The sequence below is a fragment of the Mustela putorius genome, unplaced genomic scaffold (assembly GCF_011764305.1).
Source record: "Mustela putorius furo isolate JIRA1106 unplaced genomic scaffold, ASM1176430v1.1 tig00003845_pilon_pilon_pilon, whole genome shotgun sequence".
NCBI classification, from domain to species: Eukaryota; Metazoa; Chordata; class Mammalia; order Carnivora; family Mustelidae; genus Mustela; species Mustela putorius.
The window spans coordinates 40,717,264-40,743,473 of record NW_025421998.1 but is presented as its reverse complement, the minus strand read 5'-3'; the positions used below and the strand labels follow the sequence as shown (position 1 = coordinate 40,743,473).

The 26,210-nt window shown below is 39.4% G+C and overlaps 1 protein-coding gene across 1 annotated transcript in view; it reads left to right on the top strand.

Moving 5' to 3' along the window:
• Nucleotides 1-734: 734 nt before the first annotated feature.
• COL28A1 (collagen type XXVIII alpha 1 chain) overlaps nucleotides 735-26,210 on the top strand; it is a 158,470-nt gene continuing 132,994 nt past the window's right edge. The window contains exons 1-8 of the mRNA XM_004767821.3: nucleotides 735-852; nucleotides 3,996-4,156; nucleotides 5,314-5,870; nucleotides 12,541-12,561; nucleotides 14,257-14,313; nucleotides 16,774-16,827; nucleotides 18,645-18,686; nucleotides 23,478-23,504. Coding sequence (XP_004767878.1) covers nucleotides 4,033-4,156; nucleotides 5,314-5,870; nucleotides 12,541-12,561; nucleotides 14,257-14,313; nucleotides 16,774-16,827; nucleotides 18,645-18,686; nucleotides 23,478-23,504 — 882 coding nt within the window. The 5' untranslated portion in view covers nucleotides 735-852; nucleotides 3,996-4,032. The remainder of the gene's footprint in view (nucleotides 853-3,995; nucleotides 4,157-5,313; nucleotides 5,871-12,540; nucleotides 12,562-14,256; nucleotides 14,314-16,773; nucleotides 16,828-18,644; nucleotides 18,687-23,477; nucleotides 23,505-26,210) is intronic.

Below are 26,210 nucleotides of genomic sequence, written 5' to 3'. Positions count from 1 at the left end.
GCTTCTTGGCAGTAGGTTTTGCACTCAAAATGGGTCATAACTGCAAGGTAAAAACCAGGAAAAAAGAGAATGGACCCACTTGAGTAACTACCTTTTCTGGGACAGAGTGCTCAGAATATTGACCACTGTAAACCTAGCTCTTGTGTTACAGTTTGGATGGATCTCGATCGCTAATTAAATTTACTCCCTCATTTCATAAATGGGAAGCTGAGGTCCCCATAGGAGAGACAGAACCAGGACTAAATTCAGATCACTTTTCCACTGAAGATTATATTGACATTTTATTATGAAAATCTTCAAAAATCCCAGATGTAGAAAAGCTACTGTAATAAACTTCTCTCTACTCTTCATTCAGCTTCAAGAATTATCGATCCATTGCCTCTCCTGAAAAGCCAGTTTTGGGTCTGAGTGTGTTGTCAATTATGCTGCCTGACAAAACTGTTCAGAACCAATAACACACAGAGCACACCCCAGGCAGAGAAAGGAGAAACAGAAGGAGGACATGGTATGAGAAACAGCAGGCTGTCCCTAAGTGCCTAAAATGTAGAAAATCTGCTCAAGTGATTTTTATAGCAGTCTGGAGAACACAGACTTGCTCTGAGAGGACACTGTTCCTTTAAATGACTTCCTGATCCCACCCAGATCTTGCACCCTGGCTAAATGCCTGACCACTCTTGCTTTAACTTAAGCTAATAAACACGAATAAAAGATTGCAAAACTTCCAAGACCAAAACCATTTTTTATTCCCACAGAACAGAACAATATCAAATAGCCAACTCCATCCCAACCCTGGTCCTTGCTATTGGCATTTGCTTAATCAGTCTTTAATTCCTGTTTGACAAACTTTATAAGGTAAGACATAGCTGTTTTATTTTAATCACTTGAAATCAGATGAGACCATCTAGGCACTGTGGAAGACTAAGGGGTTTGCCTATTTTTTATGTGAAGAAAGCTTATCCAAATTTTCTATCCTCTGCCATGGCTCTAAATTAATTATTAGAAAAATAAAAATAATTGTTAAAATGCCAACATTTAAAATTTATTTCAAAGTTTAAAATTGATTTTTAATTTGCAGTCTACTACCTAGCATTGCAATGATGTTAATACCTTTTGGGACTTCTTTTTCTTAACAGGGAACATATTTTTATAACTCAGTATTAATTACAGAATATTTTATAATTTGGCTGGTTTGACCATTTGGTATTTTATCATTCTGTACAAAAAAGGAGCTGCAAACACTCTGGATACAATTGGCAGACTGTGCTGAAAGTATTCATTTTTGAAATATCACAAAATATACAGTCTCTTGGATTTATTGATTCTGATATTTACCCAAAATAAATTTCAGGCAAAAAAGGCAAATGTATGGCATTTGGTTAAAGATAATCATTGTTTCTGCATTTATAAAATACAAATTATAGTGAACATACAGATTTATGTTTCTTTTATTTAGTTAATGGCATTTCCCCCCAAAACCTATTTTACTTGTATATGGTATCTAAATGAGAGAAATGCAAAAATTATTTTTAAAAATGATGCAGAATAAAAACATGGCAAAAATGGTTAGAAATGGGTGTACTCTTAAGATGCCAAACTAATAAAAAAAAAAGAGAGAGAGATTTTAGGAAGGTAGTGGCACTAAAAAACCAAACGTAGAAGTGTGTGTTCTGGTTAATGTCAGTAAAGAGAAGAGACTAGCAAGACTGCTTTGGGGGTGCTGGGTAAAAAATACCAGCGCAAACAGTAATGAAATATGAGACATACTGATGAGTGGTAAGGAGTAAGTGTGATAGTGAATAGTGGATATACAAAGCTTCAGGTAAAGCATTCATGATTATATCCCCCCTCAAAAAAACCTGTAGGCTCTGGTGCTTAGTTTTAGGAAAGACAAGTGTTTATTTATTTATTTTTAAAATTTTTGATAAAGTTTTTTTGTTTTGTTTTGTTTTTTTGTGTGTTTTTAAAGATTTTATTTATTTATTTGACTGACAGAGATCACAAGTAGGCAGAGAGGCAGACAGAGAGAGAGAGGAGGAAGCAGGATCCCCGCTGAGCAGAGAGCCCGATGCGGGGCCCCATCCCAGGACCCTGGGATCATGACCTGAGCCGAAGTCAGAGACTTTAACCTACTGAGCCACCCAGGCGCCCCAACAAGTGTTCATTTAAAGACAACATTTCTAAAGCCCAAAATGTGGCCTACAAATGAGGGGAATGTGGTTTCCTGCTCAGGATCCTGCAGGGGAATCACCGTCTTTAGATTTTTGAAGAGTTGATCATGGAGCTTGTAAAATCTCTCTTATTTTCAGTGAAATTAAATTCTCAGCCTCTTATTTCCAGAACAGCTGAGACACTTTTTGCAGTATGGGCTCAACAGAAGAGACAGGTTATATGTAATACCAGGGACACGGTGGTATTCCCCCTGCCTCCCCTCGCACCCTAACCCCGAGAATGCTACATAGCAGCTGTGTTTTGCTACATAGCCTTATTGTTACGCTAGTCTTCAGAGTTAAATGTGTACGTCTCTCTGTATTCTTCTCTTCGGTTAACAAGGAATTACTTTGGGGAGGGATGTCCTTGATGCGTTTTATTTCCTCAGCAAACACCTTATTCTTTTGTAATGCCCAGGTGTCATCATGTCTTAGCACACCTGGTCTGAAGAACAGTTGACATTGGTCAATTGCCCTTGATGCCTTTGCCTTGCCCAGAGGTGCTTGGCCCTACTGATACAGAGTCAGCTTCATACATTTCCTGCAGGACGATGTCAGCTGAGGAGCAGATGATGGCGTGGAGCCATCCTTTGGTTCATCCTCAACCCAACAGCTTTGATTCCTTTTTGGTTTTCTCCATCTGGCATGTATGAAAGGAGCCAGTCATCCATTCCCTTTCTCACTGCCTGTGCGTATATTTCTACCCCCTACTTGAGCCTGGAAAAATCGTGCTCATGATTTCCCAGTTCCCATTCCCTGAAGGCAAAGTGAAGGAAAATGTGATTTCCTTTTCCAGAACTTTTGAAGTCAGTATGGTTTAAGAAAGAAAGCATTTCCAAACCATGCAGAACATTGGTTCAGAAAAAGCTTTCTTGTTCCTTCTCAAGTATACTGAGCTAGCCCCACATGATTCTTCTCTTGCCAGGGAGGCCCGTGGGTTTAAAAGTCATTTAATGTACAGCTGGGCATATTGAGACATGAAGATGGCTGTAGATTTTAAGACAGGATTAGATTTTTCATTGTTAATCTACCCAGAAAAATAGTTCCACAGGAATGGTCAGAGGAAGTGTTTCCTGATTTTAAGTCTTGTTTCCGTCCATCAGTTTTTCACTAGAAGAACAGTGTTGCTGAGCAACTCTATTATTTTTGCTCTCATACTCTCCTGATTCACTGGATCTGCATGCAGCCGTAGTGCAGCTTGGATCTCGGTTGTAGATGAAGTTTCCAAGTAAGAGTACAAAAAAGAAGTGGTGTTCTATGGGAATTGGAAGGGCGATTTCATTTTGACTTGGCTTTTGAGCTAACTGAAGTTGTGTATGTATTATTAAGACTGAAATGATGGTGGTTCTCTACTATCCTGTAAAACTATTGAGATTGTCAGGAATTAGTTATAATGAAACAACCAAGTAGCAATCTGATATCACCTTGAAGAATGTGACAATGTCGAAACATACCCTGTATTTGAGCCATTGTCATCATATAGAGTAGGACTGAAGTGTTTTTAAATGGTTTTCACTACTCTCTGCTCCCCATAATAAAACGGGAAATTCAGATTACTTGGATGTAATTCTTTGACTATATAGAAACATTCACCAATAAATGTTTGGTGTGGTGCCATGATTTACTTGAATTTGAATCTTAAAATCTTGATATAGATGTTTTTCTGTCAATATGAATGGAAATCCTTTGCTCCTGTCACAAGCCAGTTTTCAATTCTGCTGGCTTAAAATTAGAAATAGCAAACACTGTATTTTACGGAAGTATTTACAACTGATTTTTCTATTCAAGGTGTTACAAGACAGATGACTTTCCACCATCTACCATAATGTGGAACAGAAATTTTGTCTTCTCTCTCCTGCTTTTGCCAGCTTTCATGAGTCAAACAATGTATGGACAAAGAAAGAAAGGATCAAAGTCCAACTCACTTGCAAGGAAAAATGATCTCCAGGGTAAAAAAAATATATATTTTGGTTTTGTTTTTAATGATTAGTTTTAGCCTGTTAAAACACTAATATTAATTTTTCCAAATAGCAGTTGATGTAAATAACAAACCATATATATAAACATGTATGTATCATCCTATTTTAATATACTTACATTATGATAATAATATACCCTCTATACTTCTAGAGCGTACTTACAGAAACATCAGGTGTTTCAGAGCCCTCGTACATTTATTATCTCATTTGAGTCTCACAGTAGCTTTGTAAAATGGGAGTGACAGAGACTGCCATTGTCATAGATACAAGAAATTGAGGCCCAGAGACGTTAAGTGGTGCATCCAAGGCCATGGCAAATTAACTAGTAAAAGCTAGAATTCAAACTTAAGTTCTTTGCTTTTATGTTTCTTTCCCCCTCATTGCTACAATGTGATGTGTGTAGTCATTTTCTCCCTTCATTTTAAAAGAAGCTACAAACAAACAAACAAAAAAACCACCCACCCAAAACAAGATAGGATCTCACCCAATGTGACACACAACCTGAGAATCAGGCAGAGCATTATTTACTTCTAAAAACTTTTGCCCAATATTTGTTGAATTTTGGGGGTGCCTGGGTGGCTCAATTGGTAAAGCGTCTGACCCTTGATTTTGGTTCAGGTCATGATCTCAGGGTCGTGAGACTGAGCCCCATGTCATAAGATCAAGCCCCATGTCTGGCTTCAGGTTCAGTGTGGAATTTGCTTCACATTCTCTCCCCTTCTGCCTCTGCCCCTTCCCCTCACATCTCTCTTTTAAGTAAATAAATAAAATTTTTAAAGTATATATTTGTTGAATTTTTAAACAGTTGGAAAATACTCAAAACAGAATTTTGCTTATTTGTTTGCTTCTGACTTGCATGATTTTACAAGAGGCAAAGAATTTATAGATCTGGAAAGAGATTTAGTACTTTACAACTTAAACCTTACCTGCAAGATGCCTCTTTTTCACTCCCCTCTCCTGTCAAAACAAAACAAAACAAAAACAAAAACCCCCAAGCCCCAAAACCCCCCAAAACAAAAAAACAACAGCAAACACATACACATCACACTACACCAGAGCTTTTCTGATGCTAAGTCATTTCATGAGGAGGAACAAATATTTTGCCTAACTTCTTTGTTCTATTTCAGACTCTACTTGCTTCATAGATGTTGTCTTCATTGTGGACAGCTCCGAAAGTTCTAAAATTATTCTCTTCGATAAACAGAAAGAATTTGTGGCTAGCTTGAGTGACGAGGTTTTCCAGTTGACCCCGGTTGGCGCCTTGAAATATGACATCAAACTGGCAGCGCTTCAGTTTAGCAGCTCTGTCCAAATTGATCCACCTTTTTCTTCTTGGAAGGATCTGCAGACGTTTAAACAGAGGGTCAAGTCTATGAATTTCATTGGGCAAGGCACCTTCTCTTACTATGCCATCTCCAATGCCACTGGGCTACTTAAGAGAGAAGGGCGTAAAGATGGTGTGAAGGTGGCTCTGCTGATGACTGATGGCATTGACCATCCAAAGAATCCAGATGTTCAGAGTCTTTCTGAAGACGCCAGAACTGCAGGAATATTATTTATCACCATTGGACTTTCGAATGTAGTCAATGAAGCCAAACTTCGTTTGATATCTGGGGATTCATCCCGTGAACCCATTCCACTGTTAAGTGATCCAACCCTTGTAGATAAAATTCGAGATCGCCTGGTAGGTACCAATGAATTGGTTATATGTATATATTCCCGATCATAATATTGATACCTTAATTACAAATTGTGTAAGGATAGATACTGGGTCAGAAGGATGAAGGAAAAAGAATCCACCTGGGAAATAGGTAGGAGAATCTTCCCGAATTCTCATTTTACTTCCTTGATAGTTTAAACCAGATAATCTGGGAGAGTACAAAGCTCATGCTCTGGAATTGCATTCCTAACTTCATCGCTAGCCAATGCTGAGGATTTTGGAAGAATTACTTTCCAGTCGTACACTTTAGGCTCCTGTTTATACATCCTGGGATCATGAACACTGCTGACTTATATTCAATTTGTGGTCAACTTGTGGTCTGCTATATTTGTACTAAGTTGGTTTTTTTCCCATTTAACATCTGCAGAAATATTTTGACTTGATTTCTTATACTGCTATATTATTCTGCTCAAGCAAAGCAATTTTTTTTTTATTATGTCCTTGTTCTTAGGTATTAGCAGGCCCACCCATTAAGATCACCTGCAGTCACTCAGTGGTTTCTCCATGCAGATCAATGAGTACCATTTGATTGGTCTGATTAGTCATGTCAATGCTTTTCTTTGTTGATCAGCTGTGTGTGAGATTCTTTCCTTTCTGCTTGGGAAAACACAAGGCAAAGCCATCAAAATAAAATCTCTCTTCACAGTGTTTCTCAAGAAAACTCCCGGAGAAAAAGTGGTTAATTTGTTAAGTGTTAAAAATTGATTTTTCTTAAAAATATTGATTTTTTTTTCTTTAGAAGAGAGCAGGGCAAATTTGTCCTTTATGGACTGAACATCTCATGTGGCTGTTTTCTATAGGCTGCAAACAACCCTCAGCCTTGTTTTAGAGATTGTTTTGGCCCTTTCCCACAATCCTTTTCCTAACATTGTTCTTTTAACTTACAAGTCAATATAAACTATAAGATAATAACTAATAAGTTATTATTATAACTATTGTTTTCAGCATAAGACATTGACTTTTTAAAAAATCTAAATAATAGTTACCACACCTTGAATGCTCTGTGTATTAGACATTTTTCTAAGCACTTGACAGATTTTATTTTATTCAATGTTTACAACAATCTTATGATGTAGGTAATATTATCCTCATTTTAGAGTTGAAAATGTAAGGACAGGCAAAGGTCCTGGGGTCTTCCTGCTTAATCCTGTGAAGCTATATTGGAAGGGGAAAATAGTTACTGTGTTTTAAGGTTTTCTCAGTCAGAGCTGCCTTGAAACAGTTAAACAACAACTCTCTTCCAAAGTTCTATTGTTTCTAGCATCTTTTTGTTGGCATTGGGGGTAGATAGGGAGAGCTCTGCCTAGGCTTGAGATGATGAATTTGGCCCCCTGGGGACATAGAATGAGGGTTCATCCTGAGCATCTCTCTCTCTCTCTCTCTCTTTAAAGATTTTATTTATTTATTTGACAGGAGAGAGACAGCTAGAGAGGGAACACAAGCAGGGGGAGGGGGAGAGGGAGAAGCAGGCTTCACACCGAGTAGGCAGCCTGATGCTGGGCTCGATCCCAGGACTCTGGGATCATGACCCAAGCTGAAGGTAGAAGCTTAATGACTGAGCCACCCAGGCACCCCCTGAACATCACTTTTGCATAGAAGGGAAATGTGCAGGGGTGCCTGGTTACCTGCCTACCGCAGTCCTGACCACTGAACCCAAAACAGAGGATTCCAGATGTGTAGCAGAGAACCTTGGAGTTGAGATAACAAGTCCCCAGTTGCTGACTGTGGAAGATAGAGGACAGGAAGCTCCTTGTTTGGCCAGTGGTGTAGGCTGAGGAGGTTCCTACTGCTTCCTGACACATCTTCCTCGCAGAGAGCTCCTGCCCAACCCAGAACACAGGATCTTGGCAGTACACGTGAAGCAGGACTATTTGTTCGTTTCTGAGGAAACCAGAGAATGACCAAGTGTCCCCACGACCCTGCTCTTCCTTAGCATCCTGTGATTTCAACTTGTTTGTTCAGATGGAAGCTCTATGAACAAGCCACTTCTTAGGAGGGGCTGCTTTCTAAACACTTTCAACATCCAAAGGGCTTATTAGGCCCTTCAGAGAACAATATACTGTTTCAGTGTTTCAAATTGTCTCTGTGTAGGAGGCAGAACTTGATTCCTGATCAGGCCATTGGAAAAATTCCTCATCTCATCTACTTCTAGTACATCTTTAGGTGAATTCCTAAACTTTTCATTTTGAAATAATTATGTAGTTGACTTTTAACAATAAGTTCATTAGGTATAATTTAAGTACAAAACTGCATCTACTTAAGGTACACAGTTCTCTGAGTTTTGATAGACATATACATTCATGAACCCACCAACGCGGGTAGGATACGGAACATGTCCGTCACCCCCAAACTTCTTCAGGCCTCTTTGCAAGACATCCTTCCCTGGCCTCTTAGCTCTTAATCTGATTTTGGCCACTTCAGATTAGTGTACACACTCTAGGTTTGTATACAAATAAGCTTATGCAGTGTGTACTCTGTTTCTGTCACTTCTTACTCCTGGCATAATGATTTTTGGAATTCAGCTGGGCTGTTTTTTGCATCAGCAATTTATTTTTTGTTGTTGTGGAGTAGACTTCAGTTGAATTTTAATGGACATGAGTGCCTGCAATGAGTAGATCTCGCAGGATCCAAGACAAATCAATAAATCATTCCAACTCCTTGGCATCTCTAGGAAAAAGGATCATGTAAGAACCCCATGAAAACACTTGAGTTCTGAATAGCCTCAGAGAGACTTGATGACTCCACACTGAAGAGGATATAGACAATGTTTTAATACTATTTTAATAGTATTTTAGTGTTTTAATACTATTTAGTATTTAATAGTGTTTTAATACTATTATGATTTACGTAACACTATTGAAACCAAAGAAACCGTTTCAACCCAATGTCCATATATATTAGGTGGTCTTTTAGAGGAGATTTTATGGAAGCTATGTGGCTACTACGCTAAGCTGCAAATATCTTTTTGTCAAAGAGTTAGTCATCCCCACCTGATAAGTTCTTTATTCTCATCCCATTTGCTATTGTACCAATGACTTTGACACCTCCCTTACGTTTCCTCTGTCCCTTTCTCATAGCATTGACCTCATACTCATTCACAAAATTGGCAATTCCATTCTAGCCTTCTGCTTTTACATATATGCCATCATAAAACTCTTCCTCCATTGATAACATGCACCTTCTTTTGCTTTGGGGAGGTCTTATCTATTTGTCCTTTCCATTTAGACTGTGGTATCCACCTAGGTCCTCACTAAACGTGCCCTTCCCTATGGCTTTGACCATGTTCTCCCAGCGGTCCTCCACATAACCTGCCTCTCTGCTTAAGTGAAAGCACTCACTTCATCCCAAGGTGTCCGGCTCGTCCACACGGGCCCTTTTTGTCCATTCTTTTTAAACATCCCTCCTCACTGCTTCCTTTGTCTTCCTGCTCACACTGACCTTTAGGATTTTTTCCCTCATGACCTTTGATATATAGAACTGCATTCCATCAATGAGTTGGTCTTTTGCATTCTGCTCTTGGAAATTATCCAGAAAACCCACCTATTTCAAGAAAATGTCTTGTTACCCACCTCCCCACCCAGTCTGGGATCTCCTTCCCACGCTGCTTGTTGTGTGCTGTTTTCTGTCACTGGAGCTTATAGACTATAAGTGCCCTTAGGGATAGAGCTTTGTTTTTGTTTGAAACAATCTTATCTATTGTGAGTCTTGGGTCTGTTTTTGTTTCCATAGGAATACAAATACCAGCAAACACAAAATCAAATGAGTTCCAAAATTAGTTAGTTATGTTGTTATGGTTTTAAGCCCCATGACACATTTTTTTTTTAAAGATTTATTTATTTATTTGACAGACAGAGATCACAAGTAGGCAGAGAGGCAGACAGAGAGATAGGAGGAAGCAGGCTCCCTGCTGAGCAGAGAGCCCGATGTGGGGCTCGATCCCAGGACCCTGGGATCATGACCTGAGCCGAAAGCAGAGGCTTTAACCCACTGAGCCACCCAGGTGCCCCATGATGCATGTTTTTAAAGAGTTAATATGGCAAAGCAGAAATTAAATTTTCAAAGGAAAGGCTGAAAACTGTATCAAATTATACATCAGGAAAAATAGCTAAATTCATGAGTTTAAAGATTGATATTGGATAATAGAAGAGTGTTGCTTATTATAAAAGGTTGTAAGGTAACAAAACTTTGGATTTTTATTTCATCAGTTTTTTAAAAAATATTACAATTTGACTTGAATTATTAGTTGTTTATTGTCTCTTGAACTCTTTTCAAATTCCTTTTTCTCTCTCTCCCTCCTAGAGAAACTAAATGTGTTTAAAATATTTTTAAAATTTGGATCATATTCTATATATCCATCTGCAACTAGCTTTTTCATATAGTATCTTTGGAAAATTTTTTGTGTTGAAATATGTAGATCCAATGCATTCACCAGAACCATTTTTTGTGTTGAAATATGTAGATCCAATGCATTCACCAGAACCACTGAATAATATTTCATTTATTGATCCATTCTATCTGTTTTTTTTTTTTTTAAAGATTTTGTTTATTTATTTGACAGAGAGAAATCACAAGTAGGCAGAGAGGCAGGCAGAGAGAGAGGAAGGGAAGCAGGCCTCCCGCTGAACAGAAAGCCCAGCACAGGACTCGATCCCAGGACCCTGAGATCATGACCCGAGCCGAAGGCAGCGGCTTAACCCACTGAGCCACCCAGGAACCCCTACTGATCCATTCGAATATTGATGAATATTATTTCCAAATTCCAAAATTATTTCCAAATTTTCACTATTAAAAATAATGACTGCTGAAATATACAGGATCTGCAAGAATTTCCCTAAGACTTGTCTGCAAGGAATGTCAGAATAATAGGTGGGAGCAAGGACATGTCTTGAGCAGCCTAGAAGTAAAGCAAACACATCTTCAGATTTCTAGGCATGGCCAAATGTTCTGGAGAGGGTAAATGCCATTTTACTCCCAAACTGTCATTATTTCTAAATTCCCACTTCTTCCCATGACCTGCTAGTTCATAAAGATACAAGTATCTCAACTGCATTCTGCCTGGATTTACATTGGCTGGAACTTTTAAATCACTGGGGTGGGGAGTGGCTGGGAGGGATAGGAGGAAAGAGGGCCAGAGGTAAGATTCTGAATTTTGTAGACAGGCCCTGTAGCCAGAGTTTTACAACTCCTGAGACCACATAGCCAAACTTTCTTGTTTTTCATGTATGTGGAAAATGACCTTCATGGATTATAGGACTTGCCCAAGGCCACACAGCTAGTTAACAGTGGACACAGGATGAAACCCTGGATGACACTTAATTCCCAGCCTAATTTTTCCTACCATTGCATCACAAGGACCGCTTAAAGCATTTTGTTGAATCTTCTTTCTGTATTATTAGTTTGTATGGAAATAAAGGTAACGTAAAAATAAAACTAAAGGGATGTGAGGTCCTCCCTAAGGTACAATTCTGACTTCTCTTTAACTTCCTCATTACAACTTCCATTTTTAGTATCTTACAACAAATATTCTAGTGCTTTTTCCTCCCACTTTTATTTTATCATATGCAAATGAACCCTTCGGATTCCATCATAAAGCATCAATCTGATCCACAGGTTTTATGTTATGGAAGCAATAATTCTATCTGTAAGCCTAGGTTAATTCCTTTCCTATGTTTGGCTTCAGACATGGCCCTCAGGACTTGTCAGAAAATGCCCCACTAAGCTGAAATAAGGTAGGGAGGCTGGCACGTTAGACAAAAACCAGATTGTGAGTTTCTAATTTAAAGGAGTTTTGAAAAAAAAATTCTGCTTAATTCATTTCTGTGTAAGTATAACGTAGCACTTGATCTTGGTTAGGTGGTTCAGCCCAGTGTATGACCTTGGGCAAGTCACAGCCTCGAAGATCCACGTTTCCCTAGAGCAAGATGAAAGGTTGGACCTGATTGACTTCAAAAGCTTATTGATATTTCACAAAAATATCACTCTGAAATTAATGTTTTTTTTAAAGATCTTATTTATTTATTTGACAGAGAGAAATCACACGTAGACAGAGAGGCAGGCAGAGAGAGAGAGAGGAGGAAACTGGCTCCCCACTGAGCAGAGAGCCTGATATGGGACTCAATCCCAGGACCCGGAGATCATGACCTAAGCTGAAGGCAGAGGCTTTAACCCACTGAGCCATCCAGGCACCCTGAAATTAATGTTTTAATGCTGAAAAACAAATGCATGCATGTATAGAGATGGAAAAGCAAAAGATGAGAAAACACAATTTTGTATCCTGGCTAAGTCTTTGTATGTAAATGTAAGACATTTTTATTATGGCTGATTAAGTTTATAGCCAAATTATGGAGTTTAGAGAGCTGATAGACAGAAAGATAGAACATAGGATGCAACAGGATGAAATTCCTAGAAAACAGAATAATTTTTAATGTTAGTGCCCTTCATGTCTCTGATTATATGGCTCAGAGTGTTCCTTGGGTGCTTGGCAGGTAGGCTCTATTGCTTTTACAAGGTTAAAAAGCTGAACTGCTATCCTTCTTGGAAACTGCATATCCCATAGGGAATAATTAAGACTAATAAGAAGCTGGAAGCAGAACTATGAATCGAGTTAATGTTTTACTCTTTTTTTCTCTCCTAGGATATCTTATTTGAAGAGAAGGTAAGCACCACATGCTTTGATTACTATGAATTAACTTTCAAAGTCTGCATAATCAAATCAGCATTTAATTCGCATTAGAAAATAAGGTGCATCTACATAGAAATGTTTAATTCCTTTAAAAATGAACCACTCTATTCTTTATGTTGCTAGGTCTACTACAGGTTTCAAAATCTGGAAAAAGTAGAAAATATTTTAATATGATTTTAAAGAGTAATTTTAGAAATCATTGATAACCAAATAGCATAGTTGTTTTGTTTTTTAAGATTCTGTTTTTAAGTAACCTCTAACCCAGGCAGGGTTCTAACTCACAACTCTGAGATCAAGAGCTGCACACTCCCCTGACTGAGTCAGCCAGGCACCCCGCAAAAGGTGTCGTTTCTGCTTATTTTGATATGACTTCCTTTGTTCTAAGCATGTCTCTGACACCAGCTCCTGATAGGGGCCCTCCACTTCGGGAGGTATGCCTGGGTGTGGCCAGGATCCCTGGTCAAGAGAGATAGCTCAGAGTCTCGCGCTGCTGCCTGGTGACTGACTTTAAGCTCATTCTCCTTGACGGTGGCAAGCAAACCAAGTAGCAGAGGAAGCTGGCCAGTATCTGTTGGATGGTGCTTAGCACAATAGATGACCACCAGGTTACCAAGGACTTCTATACTGTACGTGTGTTTCTTAAAACAGAGTTTGGAACATGCAAACGTTGTTGGATCAGCTGCTGGTTAAACATCAGGAAATTTACAAGGAGAATTGCATAAAATAATAGGAGCCAATCAAACCCTGCAGAGCATCATGCTTCCTCGAATGGTCAGATACAGTATTACTTTAAGTACCATTGAGACAGGAAAGGACCCTGCCAATTAAACTATGATATAGCACCTTCTTGTAAGTGACAATTCTTGATTTTATACTTATGGTAAGAGTCCCTTTCGATTTATTTAGATATAGATGGTTAAACCCTCTATCACTTCTGTATATACATATACAGGACAACTGAGGCAAACTAAATTGGTCATTTCTAAAATGTCTTCGCATTCAGAGTCTGAATCTTCTGAATCACTTTTTGGCTCTGATGCCCTTCCTACCCCCACCCCCACTCCACCCCTGTCCCCAATATTGGCTTCTGGGCCATCAAAAACACTGGTGCTACAGCTTTTCTTGAGTGTGCTCCAGGAGCGTCTCTGGGGTTTTCTTCCATTTCATTCTGTGAGTTTTGAAGTACACGGGCAGAAAATAACAACTTTATTATGATCAGGCCTGCTTCAAAAAACACTCATTCTTGATTTTAGACATGTTAAAATAAGGACAAATATATGTCCTGGAATTGATAAGATGTGGTGTGTCCCAATGTTTTCCTTTAGGATTAAAGGAGTAGTTGATATTTGTATATTGAGCTTTGATGTGCCGTAGAGAAGAGAAAAAGCAGAAGTTCCCCAAATCCACTGAAAATAGTTATTTTCCCTTTTCACTGGCAACTAGATGTAACACATACATTTTCGATGGGAGGTCTATTTTATCTAACCATGGCAATGTTGACTAGCTTAGATCTGAGGTAGCCTAGAAGAATTGAAAAGGGAGAACAAAATCTCCATAATTTGAAGGTAAAATTTCATCAAGTAAGTGTTCTATCTAGTTACATACTGAATAAGATTTGAAATGCTGCATTTTGTTGTGTGTTAATATTGGATTTCATTCTTCATGCAGTGCGAACACAAGATTTGTGAATGTGAAAAGGGGGATCCAGGCGACCCAGGACCTCCTGTGAGTACATTTCCACTTTGAACGGAAGGTTAAGTCAGGAACCCTAGTCACGATTGTTCTACTTGCCTTGGAAATGCCAGGGCTGGTTTGCGCAGCTCAACCAGTCGTGTGCAAAAGAGCAGCAAACAGGGAAATGCTGCTTCTTCCTTTTATTCCTAAAGGGATACACTCTATCCTTAGGAATAAGCCTGGGATTTTGCTGACTGAGCAGAGGGCAGATATGGTTTAAAATGATGAAATTGTTCTCACAAAGGTTGTTCCATCATCCCTTCTGATGTGACAATTGGGGCCAGAATTTCTCAACACTGGAGCGAAAATATAGGAAAAGAGATCATACAAACCCTTGGTGCTTTAGGGAAAGCCTTAGCCTACCCCGCCTAGAAACAAGTGACAGACCTCCCCACTGGAAGTGTGTGTGTCTTCACATGTATCCAAGAACAACACCAGGTGGCCTCTTGGGGAGGAAGCTGGTGAGAAAGCTTTGGGGATTAGTGTGAATTCTGTGAAATGGAACTTGGCAACTAAAGGTTAAAGGCAGGATTTATTGAGATGACTCAACTCTTGATAAAATAATCCCCAAAGAAGTGCTTCCTTTATATTCTGGTCTAACATCTGGGAGGGGCCATGTATGCACCGGGAAGGTACTTGCAACAACATTGCCGTGACTGGAGATACTGTGTATTTCTCTAACACATATCATGAAAGGCATCCATGCTGCTTAGTCAGTATTCCATTTACTTATGTGGTTTCAAACCCTATAGGTCAAAAGCCCAGTGGATATATTTCGCAAAAATTGTGGATACAGTTTTTGAACAAATGCTTGTCTTCGGGCACAGAGAGGAGATTGTGTACCGTGAATTTCTTAGACTATGCCACATTTTCTCTTGAGACTCAGGTCCAAAGACTATACTTTTCAAACCATTCTACCAATTAGGGCATTAGAAAGTGGGGATGTTTGTCTTTTTTTCCCTTTTCTTAAAATGTTAAGTTAGATACTTTACAGAACAGTGAGGCAGCCAGTTGAAGCTAATTTTTTGGCTAAATTAAAGTTTTAATGTTCCCTTCTTATAAAGTCTTAGTTTATATTTCTTACACCAATAAATTGCTGGGTGGGAAGGTTTACTTGGGATATTCAATTGTGTTTTAGGATAAACAGTAAGAAAATTCATAGTTGCTGAGCTAATCTGACAATTTCAGTCACTCAGTATTGTTTGAGATTAGTTTAGCACTTTCAAAGTAATATATATATATTTTTTTAAAAAGATTTTATATATTTATTAGAGAGAGAGAGAGAGCATAGGAGTGGGGAAGAGGAGTAGCAGGAGAAGGAAAGCAGGCTCCCTGCTTAGCAGGAAGCAAAATGTGGGGCTCGATCCCAGGACCCTAGGATCATGACCAGAGCCGGAGGCAAACACTTAACCACCCGGGCACACCAAACATATCATTTTTTTTTTAATTTTATTTATTTATTCTAGAGAGAGACAGAGGGAGAGCCCAAGCATGGGGAGGGACTGAGGGAAAGAGAGAATCTCAAGCAAATGCCCTACCAAATAAGGAACTCAACACGGGTCTCAATCTCAGGACCCGGAAATCATGACCTCAGCTGAAATCAAGATTCGGTTGCTTAACCAACTGAGCCACCCAGGCATCTTGCCATATCTTTTTTTAAACCGAAATATAGTGGACACACAATGTTATATTAATTTCAGGTGTTCAACATACTGACTATACAAGTTTATATGTTATGCTGTGTTCCCCCCCGAGTGGAGCTACCCTCTGTCACTGAGCAGTGTGATTACAATACCATTGACTCTATTCCCTATGCTGTACCATACTATGTTTGAACTGGAATAGACATAAAACTAGCATTTACTGGGGCACCTGGGTGGCTCAGTGGGTTGAAGCCTCTGCCTTCAGCTCAGGTCATGATCCCAGAGTCATGGGATCGAGCCCCGCATCAGGCTCTCTGTTCAGCGGGGAGCCTGCTTCCCTTCCTCTCTCTCTGCCTGCCTCTCTGCCTACTTGTGGACTCTGTCTGTCAAATAAATAAATACAAGTCTTTAATAAAAAAACAAAAACAAAACCCTAGCATTTACTGCGTGTCCCTAAAACTAGTTCTCAGAAAAGCCAGGTTCCTGGGGTCTGAGAGTTGGAAAACATAACACCTTTCTTGAACAGGACTGGAACACTCTCTTCTCTCATCTTGGAAATGATCCCTTGGATATCAAGCAAAGACAGTATCCTCTTTTTAGCAAATCTGGAGAATTTACCTGTTCAAGACAGTGCAGTCTTCCTGGTGTGTAGTAAAGGAGAGAATACAGTTGATTCTCTGCTTCGCAGGTTAAGTCTGTTTACAGTCTTCACTCCTTTTATGGGATGAAGCTGATCAGAAATTATTGTAATGTGTAAAAAACCAATAGGATGTGAGCTCAGTATAATCTTTTTTCCCTTTGCCTTCAGGGTACACATGGAAACCCAGGTATCAAAGGTGAGCGAGGACCAAAAGGAAACCCAGTAAGTGAACAAACAGCTTTCCTTATAAACCACTGTTATCTCTTTCTAGATTTATTTAAAGAACAAAAATGAAGAAAACAAAGAGCACTTTAGTGTATGTCAATGCCAAAAATACGATGATTTCTGTGAAGATTACAAGATGCTTACTTCCTGTATTTTCTAATTGGGTTGTTTTAGCTTGCAAATCCTAAGTAATATATGACCATTTTAGTCAATAAGTCTAGGAAACCTAGGAATACCCAACAAATTGCAATCGTACTTAAATAGCGTTGGCTCAAATTGATTGCTACAATGTCCCATGAATTACTAATACATAGTTCATATCAGATTGACAATGACACTTAATGTTTTTTATGGATCCATTTTATGGAAAGCTATCAGACCATCTTCAGGCATTTTCCCAATTCTTTTCTTTGTGTACCCATAAAAAAAAAGATTAATTCTAAAAAATCAGATAATATTTCAGATGATGATCTTCCAAGTTCAAGAGTGACTAAAAGAATCATGGGGGAGACAGATAACTATGTGAAAATTTATGGCAGAATTCTATGTAATGAAAAATAATAATTAAAATAAAGAGGAAGACAGAAATATTTGCATCAAATACAATGAACATTGGGTTAATTTATATAGTATATAAAGACTCTATAAAATGGATGAGAAAATATCAAGCTAGTAATAATCAATTGGTCAAAGGACCCAAACAATTTTCAAGAGAGGAAATAAAACCAGTATATAAAGAAATAGAAAAACACTTAATTTCATTAGATAATTAGTGAAATTTAGATAAGGACAATGAGATACCCTTCAATACTAATTATTCACACTTTAGAAACTTTGTAGTCCAAGATTGTTGGGTGGTTTTTTGCATGGGGAGGGGAGCGGTTTTCTAGTTCACATAGTTTGGATTTTTTTGTGCATGTGTATGCTTCAGATTTTTTTTTAAAAAATGACCGTTTTTGGTAGCAGTTAACAGCAATAACATGAAAGCAATAATAATCAGTGAGAGCAATGAGGTGGTGAAACTGGTTTGCTCTTCATTGCAAAGGTAACTTGGTGCAAACATTTTGGAAAGCAATCAGACATTACATAAGAAGTATTCAAATGTTCAAATTTTAACCCAATAGCTTCTCCTCTGAAACTGTGCTTAGGGAGGTAATGAAAAACAGAATAAGTTAGATGCATGAAAGTATTTTAGATGCATGAAAGCCAATTGCTTGCTTGTCAAAGAAAAGGAATATGATGCATCCTTGGGTGTCCTTACAATACAAACACACACAATCCTACCCACTCATTGTTTAGGTCCAAACTGATGCCATCGTGTCTTCTTTTTTGTTTTGTTAAATACCTGCTTTAAATCTATGTTTACATTTCATTTATTTAGCTTGCAATTTTGGGCCACATAACATATTTTCCTAAGTCTTGCTGAAATCAAGCAATTACTCTTAAGAACATTTTGGAAAACATTCCAAGACCCCTTGGAGGAAAGCCAAATGGCTGGCTCTGATGGGGTACAAGGCTGTATTTGAGAACAATGGCTGTGTTGTTAAACTGGGATGCAAAACTTGTCCTAAGCTGAGCAAATATACCTGGATCATGCCGTACACATCCAACTTCGTTCCAAAGGGCAAAGGCTATCTGAGCTGCTATTTTCTTCTCTAGATGGCATGGTGAAATGTCAATGTTAAAGGCCAAAGATTTTTTCCCCCCATGGGGTTAATCTGTTAATCTGGGAATTCTGAATCATGCATTTTATTGAACAGTCACTGTACAAGCTGTGGAATTGTGACTGAGTTTCATTTGTTTATTTGTCTCAGGGTGATGCTCAAAAAGGGGAACCTGGAGAAAGAGGCCCAGGGGTATGTATACAACTGGAATGTCTTCCTAAGGAAGTAATCCAAGATGCTAGGATTCTGTAATTGATCATTGTGACCCCTGTAGCGCGAGTGCAAAAATGATTTCTATGTACCTGTGCTCTCGATGGCTCAGACAGGCAATCAGACAGATAGGATCTTAGAACTGGAGATGTGGGGAGAGAATGCTCTGCACAGCAGGAGTGAGGACAGACCGGGTAATCTACCACAGGACGTTCTCTGATGCTTAAGTGAGATTTGTGGGAGACTCAAATAAGAAAAATATCTTGCTTTGTGTCTTGTGTTTTTTTTTCCAATAAAGAATGATTTAAAAATTCTGTGAGCACAGAATTATATAATCTAAACTATGCTTCTGTAAATTGGATCCACAGACCCCCCCCAAAAGCCATCATTCTAGCTGATTTATTATTCCTAAAATTAGAAGATGTTAGAGATTGTCTGAGAAATAGTCACAGTAAATTTCTTCTTTTGCATTTTTTTGGGCAGTTTCAGTAAAGCAGCAAAGAGTAGGGAAGCATGTATGATGAATTAAAAAAAAAAAGGCCATGTCACATTGTTCCTCCTGGCTGTCCCCTTTGTAAAAGCCCGGGGGTTGGACCCAGAGGTTTTCAAAACTGATCTCTTGGTGTTTTTAATCAACTTTACGAACAATGGAAATTCATTCAGAAATGTTAGCTATTCATTTAGGAAATATTTCTTATGGGAAGCATATTATCATTATTTATTAAAATAAAATTAAGACAAAATGCTTATATTTTTCAAAAAGTTTATTATGGGAGAGATTAAGATATTTAAAATAGCTACAATATTGGTTGCCATCAGGGAGGCAGGAGGGGGAGGCAAGTGGGTGAAGGGGAGCAAGAGGTATAGGCGTCCAGTTATGGAATGAGTAAGTCACTAGGATAAAAGGGTACAGCATACAAACCATAAAAGACTCTTAATCTCACAAAACAAACTGAGGGCTGCCAGTGGGAGAGAGGTAGGGAGAGGGTGGTGGGGTTATGGACATTGGGGAGGGTATGTGCTGTGGTGAGTGCTGTGAACTGTGTAAACCTGGTGATTCACAGACCTGCACCCCTGGGGCTAATAATACATTATATGTTAACAAATGGAATTTTGAAAACTTGTATGTGCTATCATGAACTTTTTTGATGAGTCTGGTGGCGATACTATTGAATGTGCTTCTAAAAATAGTATTGTATAATAAAATCTGTTAAAATTGGAGGGAAAAAAAGGTACAGCATAGGGGCTATAGTCAATGGTATCGTAATAGGGCTGTGGGGAGACAGATTATAGCTACACTTGTGGCGAACAGAACATAATGTAGAGAGAAATTGAATCACTATGCTTATATCTGAAACGAATGTAACATTGTGTATCAAGTATACCTTAATTTAAGAAATAGCTACACTATGAGGCAGAATGTAAAAATATTATAAATATTGCATGCACAAATTATTATGGGCATTCAGAGGATAGTGAAACCAGGGTAGGTTTTACAGGATGACTCCTGGCGAGTGAAGGATCGTGATAGGTAAGGACAGAACAGAAGGGTGGAAGGCGACAGGCATTGCAGCTAGTCAGTGCCATGAGCAGCGACCTGGGGGAAGGCGATGTGTTGGAAAATGGTGAGGGGGGATGCCTGAAGATGAGTGTTGCCAGAAACAGTTGAAGGTCAGAGTGGGTGTTCCATGCTTTGCTAGGTGAGCGATTTATATGAGATGAAGCTCACAACCCAAGAGCCGTGTACTTGGAAGATTAATCTGGCGTGACTCTAAAGCAGAAATTGAAGGAAGAATAAGCAGAAGAAAGGAGCACTTAGAAGGTTTTCTGTTACAGTTTGTATAAGAACAGGGACCCTGGCTAAGGCTGCTCTGGACACTGTGAAAGTCTCTAGCCATATGTGCTCACTGAACAGCTAGCCTGAATGGGGGTGTGCTATAGGAGTAAAATACACAATGAATTTTGATGACTTAGTGCCAAAGAAAATGTAAAATATTTCAGTAATAACTTTTATACTGGTCATATGTTAAAATATATTTCAGACCTATGGGAATCAGTAAAACTGTTATTATTGTTGTTGTTGTTGTTATTGTTGTTTTAGAGAGAGTGCATATGCATGTGAGAGTTGGGGGGAAGGGCAGGGGCAGAGGAGAGAGGGAATCTTAAGCAGGCTCCATGCCCAGCACAGAGCCGGACGTGGGGCTCAGTCTCACAACTCTGAGATCATGACCTGAGCCGAAATCAGGTATGGGATACTTAACCTGCTGAACCACCGAGGGAGTCCCTCAGTAAAATATATTGTTAAAAATTTATTTCCACTTGTTCATTGTTGCTTTTTTAAGTAGCTATTAGGGAATTAAATTACATATGAGGCTCACATTCTATTGGACAGAATTGGGCACAGTGATGATAGAATAGAAAAGAAAAGACCATTGTAAGAACCATGAAAAGGTTTTGGGGACTGACTCTGATTCGTATAGTCAGCAAACATTTATTGAGCATGTGCTATATGCTCGGCCCTCTGCTTCACTCCTGGGGATACAGGAGTGAGCAAAACAGTTCCTATTTCATACAGTCTTCTAGCAGGGGGTGCAATAAACGTGCGGACAAATGCGATTTCATCAGTGAGTGTGTTCTGGAAACATAAAACAAGGTCATGGGAGTGTTCTAGGCCAAGAGAGCAGTAGGTACAAAGACTCTTGAGTGGGAATAAGCCTGGCAGCCTGGAGAAAAGGAAAAAAAGCCAGGACTTGGCAGAGTGGTGGCAGACAGGTTATGGAGATAGGCAGGGGTGGGTAACGGAGGGCCCTGCTGACTGACAGGGGTAGGTAGGATGGATTTAAAACTAAATGCAGTGAAAGCTGGTGGAGAATTTTAACTGGTTGGATTAGAGGAATGCAAGGAGCAGGTAGAGAGAAAAGATAATTATATACTTTTGATTCTGTGTGATTTCAAATACGATGGTACCATTAATAGAAACAGGAAAGTCAGAAGAAAATTTGGCAGACTGATGAGTTCAGTTTGGGATATTTTACATTTGAATGGTTTAAAACTAGTAATTAAGATGTCCTGAAAGGAAGGGGGCACCTGGATGGCTCAGTGGGTTAAGCTGCTGCCTTCGGCTCAGGTCATGATCTCAGGGTCCTGGGATCGAGTCCCGCATCGGGCTCTCTGCTCAGCAGGGAGCCTGCTTCTCTCTCTCTTTCTGCCTGCCTCTCCATCTACTTGTGACCTCTCTCTGTTAAATAAATAAAATCTTAAAAAAAAAAAAAATAAGATGTCCTGAAAGGAAGGAAGGAAGGAAGGAAGCTGATAGCCACCAAACAGTAAATTGACCAGAGATTTCAGAAAGAAAAACGGGGCAGGGGGGGAAAGAGGAGCTATAAAAAATAAGGTTTCTAGGCACCCCAAGTCTATACTTATTTTAAAGTTTTAAACTTGCCTCTATTGACTTAAAATGTTTTAAACCTGAAAAAAAGAGTAAGGTTTCTATTCATAAGCTATGTTGTCTCCTTCCTACGTACAGTCTGAACTCTTTTAACATAAAATAATGACAGGATTTTAGCATAGTTGTGTGCCGTCAGGGGTGGAGTTCCTGAGGCCAGAAGTCTAGCATTTCGTAGTTGCTGCGAATGTAAGTCATCTTCATAAAGAACCCCAATTTGGCTGTCTGTAATGTGGCCTTTAATTTTAAGCCCAGGACGAAAACTCAAACCCTTTCTGCTAATAAATATTTCCAAGATGAATTAAATTATAGTGTAACAATATTTTTGACTGTAGTTCTATTTTCATGTCCCATTTCTCAGTGACCACTCATTTGGAGAGACATGTTATTTCCTTCCCCAAGGTTTTCCTTTTTTGCCTTTTGTAAGAAAAGTCACACAAAACAGAATTCTTTAGTCTGACACATGTAACTGCGATAATAGCTTATTTATCCCGTTGGTTTCTGCAGCTCATTTAAACTATGTCTTACAATTCTATTTTCATACTTAAAAGCTATTGTTGTAGGAGAAAAACATGAAACCCTATTTGGAAAAGGCTTGCTGTCGTTGAAAGTTGGTAATTTCGCAGTTCACTTAATATTCAGTAGCGTATTACTTAGAGGGCTCTTGGGCAGGGACACAATGGAGGAGGCTGTGTGGGATTCCCCGGAGTGACACAGAAGAGGAGCAGAGGCACCGGCCCTGTAGTTAGCGGGAGATAAAATATAGGAGCTTAAAGGTCACTGTCTCGTTAGCGTTGATAAAGGAACCATTTATTTCGTTGATGCTCTATATTCCAGGCCGAATTTGAAAGGAGGACCATAATGGATATAAATATTTATATACATTGGAAAGGCCATTATCTTAGCTCATTTTCAAAGCCCATTTCTCCAACAGCCTCTGTGGAACATTCTCAGCTGGGATGGTTCATAGTTTAAAAGTCAATACAACAATTCTGAAAGGCTCATTATCGGTTGTCCCTTCTGCAACAAGTTTCAGTGTCTAGTTTCTCCTTCAGCTGTGGGCCCAAGGGTAAGGAACCGGGTTTGAAAAAAATATGTGGAACTGAGAATAGAATGTAATTAAGGGAAAAGTGGGTTCTTTTCTTCTCCCTTGTGTCAGTGCACATTCCCTAAGCTCAAAGAGAAGGAGCATCGCTTAACATTTCTGTATGTGGTCTTGGTTTCCTTGACTTAAAAATGTGCTTTGTTATACTTTGTAAATGAAAACTATCAAACACTCCCTCCAACAATGTCTTCTAATATGTTTTCCTCTTTCTTTTTTCAACTAGGGAATTCCTGGGTACAAGGGTGAGAAGGTAAGTTGGTAACAACCAATAGGGAGACCAAGATTTCAGAAAGAAAAAGAAACCTAACTGTATTTATGTACTTAATAAAAGTTGTTTTCCTTTACTTTTGTAAGTCTAGATTCCCTAAGTCCTAGAGTTACTCAACTCTGTTAATACAAAATAATAGTAGAACTTAAGGTACAGGACATGTTGTAGGGGTGAAAGGCACCCTAAGATTCTTGAGATCAGGGTCCAGCCTCTTTCAGCTCTGCAAACATGAGAACCCCAATGTAACAGGCATGCAACACAGATATCCAGACTCCAAGTTTCTACATACACATGGATTCAGCAACATGATGGTTAGGTTTCTTTCATGCTGCCTCACTTCCTACAACATCTAGACACAGGACCCTCTCACAGAATCAAGAAGATTTATCCTGGTGAAGAAATTAGGAACTGCTTATTTCATACAGTCAGACATCTGGGTAGAGCTGGGTAGGGGTCTTGTAGGCCAGGGGCGTAAATTTGACAAACAAACAAAAGTTATGGGCTTATAGGTTATTTTAGGATTCTTTGCCGATTACAGGTTTGGAAACTGGAGGGGGAGCTCCAGAACCTTTGAGTGTGTTCAATGGTTCATTCATAGGTTCATGCTACTGTTCAGTTAGCAGATTGTCTATCTGAAAGCAGAGTGTGCCTCTCTTCTTCAGTCTGTCTACAACCTCAGACCCAGGCCAGAGATCTCGCTCTGGGTCTCCTCTGGCCCAACCCCCATTGGAGCCAGGAAGTTGTAGGGCAAGAGGCTTGTGCCCCCTTGAACCTAGATCATGTGTTAGGTAACCAAGACCCCAGAAGTCCCTGCAAAATGGCCTAGGCCTGCTTTGAAGGTAGATACAAACTTCTTTCCTCTGTCCATCTTTTTTCTGGGCCTGAGGGGAAACAAAATGCAAGTTGTTTGTTGAGGCTGGAGGGGGCCCTGGTGGGAGCTTTGTTGTACTGCTGTCTGGGGCACCTTCGTGTGCATTGGATCCACCTATGGTGGAGGGAACCAGAAGTGGGGTGGAGTCAAGCGGGAGCAGGGCTGTAGGCTGTGGGCATGGGGCTCTACTTGCACGTGAACCTCTGAAGAATATCAAAACCCTTTCATTTTGTATTCCTTTTGAAGGTATATTTGTTGAAAGTGAAGTTAGAACATCAGTCGTTTACTAGCTTCATATATAGCTTTCAACAGTTTTGATACAGAGTATGTAGGCCTCTCCTTGCACTCTTGCCTGGGCCCTGCATATATTAGAGGGGGTGTCTACATGCAGGCAAATAAATACATCCCCAGTCACTGGGCAGGTTAAGTGCCCGTTCCTTCATCTACATAGAACTGGATTAATGTAGGCTTAGTTTACAAGGTGGTTGGAGAATCAAATGGAACTATGGATGCAACAATGTATTATAAACTCTTTTCTGGTCTATAAATGTAAGGTACTATTACGAAGAGGCAGGGAACACATGTTAATAAAGGGGAGTCAAGAATGTTTCAGGACCATAAAATTGTCCTATATACAGTTGGAGAAAATGATCCAGGCCCTCCCATCTTGATTTATAATGTGAGCTACCCACAAACACTATATATATCTCTCACACACACACACACACACACACACACACATATTCATGTATATTTGTATATATGAAAAAACTTGCTTAACCTTCTGGGAAATTACAGAATCACAGTGGAGTTCTCATTTGGATAATACAAGCTGTCAGAGTAAAGTGACCCTGAACCATTGACATTCAAACCAGAATTTGACCAGGAAAAGCAGCATCAGAAATCGGAGGCTGGAAACAGAGCTAATCTGTTCATAGCTTTCTGAAGCACTTGCTCTCTGAAACTGTGTAATTGTGGCCATTCCACAGGGATTACTGAGCCCACCAAAAAAGAAAACGCCTTTGCAGAGGCAAATAACATGAGTACAATATTTTCATTGATGGAAGTCTGCCCCCAAAACAAATGCTGGTCCTCAGGACCCTATAGCTAACAAATCTGTCTGGACAAATGGAATGTGAATCCAGGCCAAAAGAATTTTGAGTGTATTTATGGTACTTTTCTGTTTTATATTTTGGTGCTTGACTCATTTTATTCCCATCCAACATTATTAAATTAATTGCTTTCTAACGGATCCTTTAAGAGTGATTTTCCATTTGCATTCAGAAATAAATGCTCAACTTGTTCTAAGTGAAAGCTCAGGTTTTCCTGGGTCAGATTGACTCAGTTTGATGTGCCGAGAGAGCAGATTGCTTTTGAACAGAGGCATAGCTGGATCGAGGAATTGCACTTCCTTCTTTCCTGCTCCTGATGCCAGCAACACCCCATGTCGTACCCTAGGCTAGTGGAAAGTAACTTGCAGACCACGGCAGGGTGGTTGATGAACACTGACCTGGGAATCTAACAGACTCAAGCCTGTGGTCATGGGCAAGCTATTTAATCTCTCTGAATATCCTTTGCCTCTCTCTCTCTCATCTAAAATAATCTGTTATGGGGATTAGCAGTAATGTAAAGGCTTTGGACTTCGGACCCCTGGTTGGTGGTTACAATTGCTATTTCCCTTCTTTAGAGCAGTACTATTCCAAATGTGGTCTGCCCGCATGTTGTCGGTCTGTGAACTGCTTGCTGGTATTTTGTGATGAGATAAAGCTTGCATCAGAATAGAAATCCACTGTATCACTAAATACACTGTTCACCTG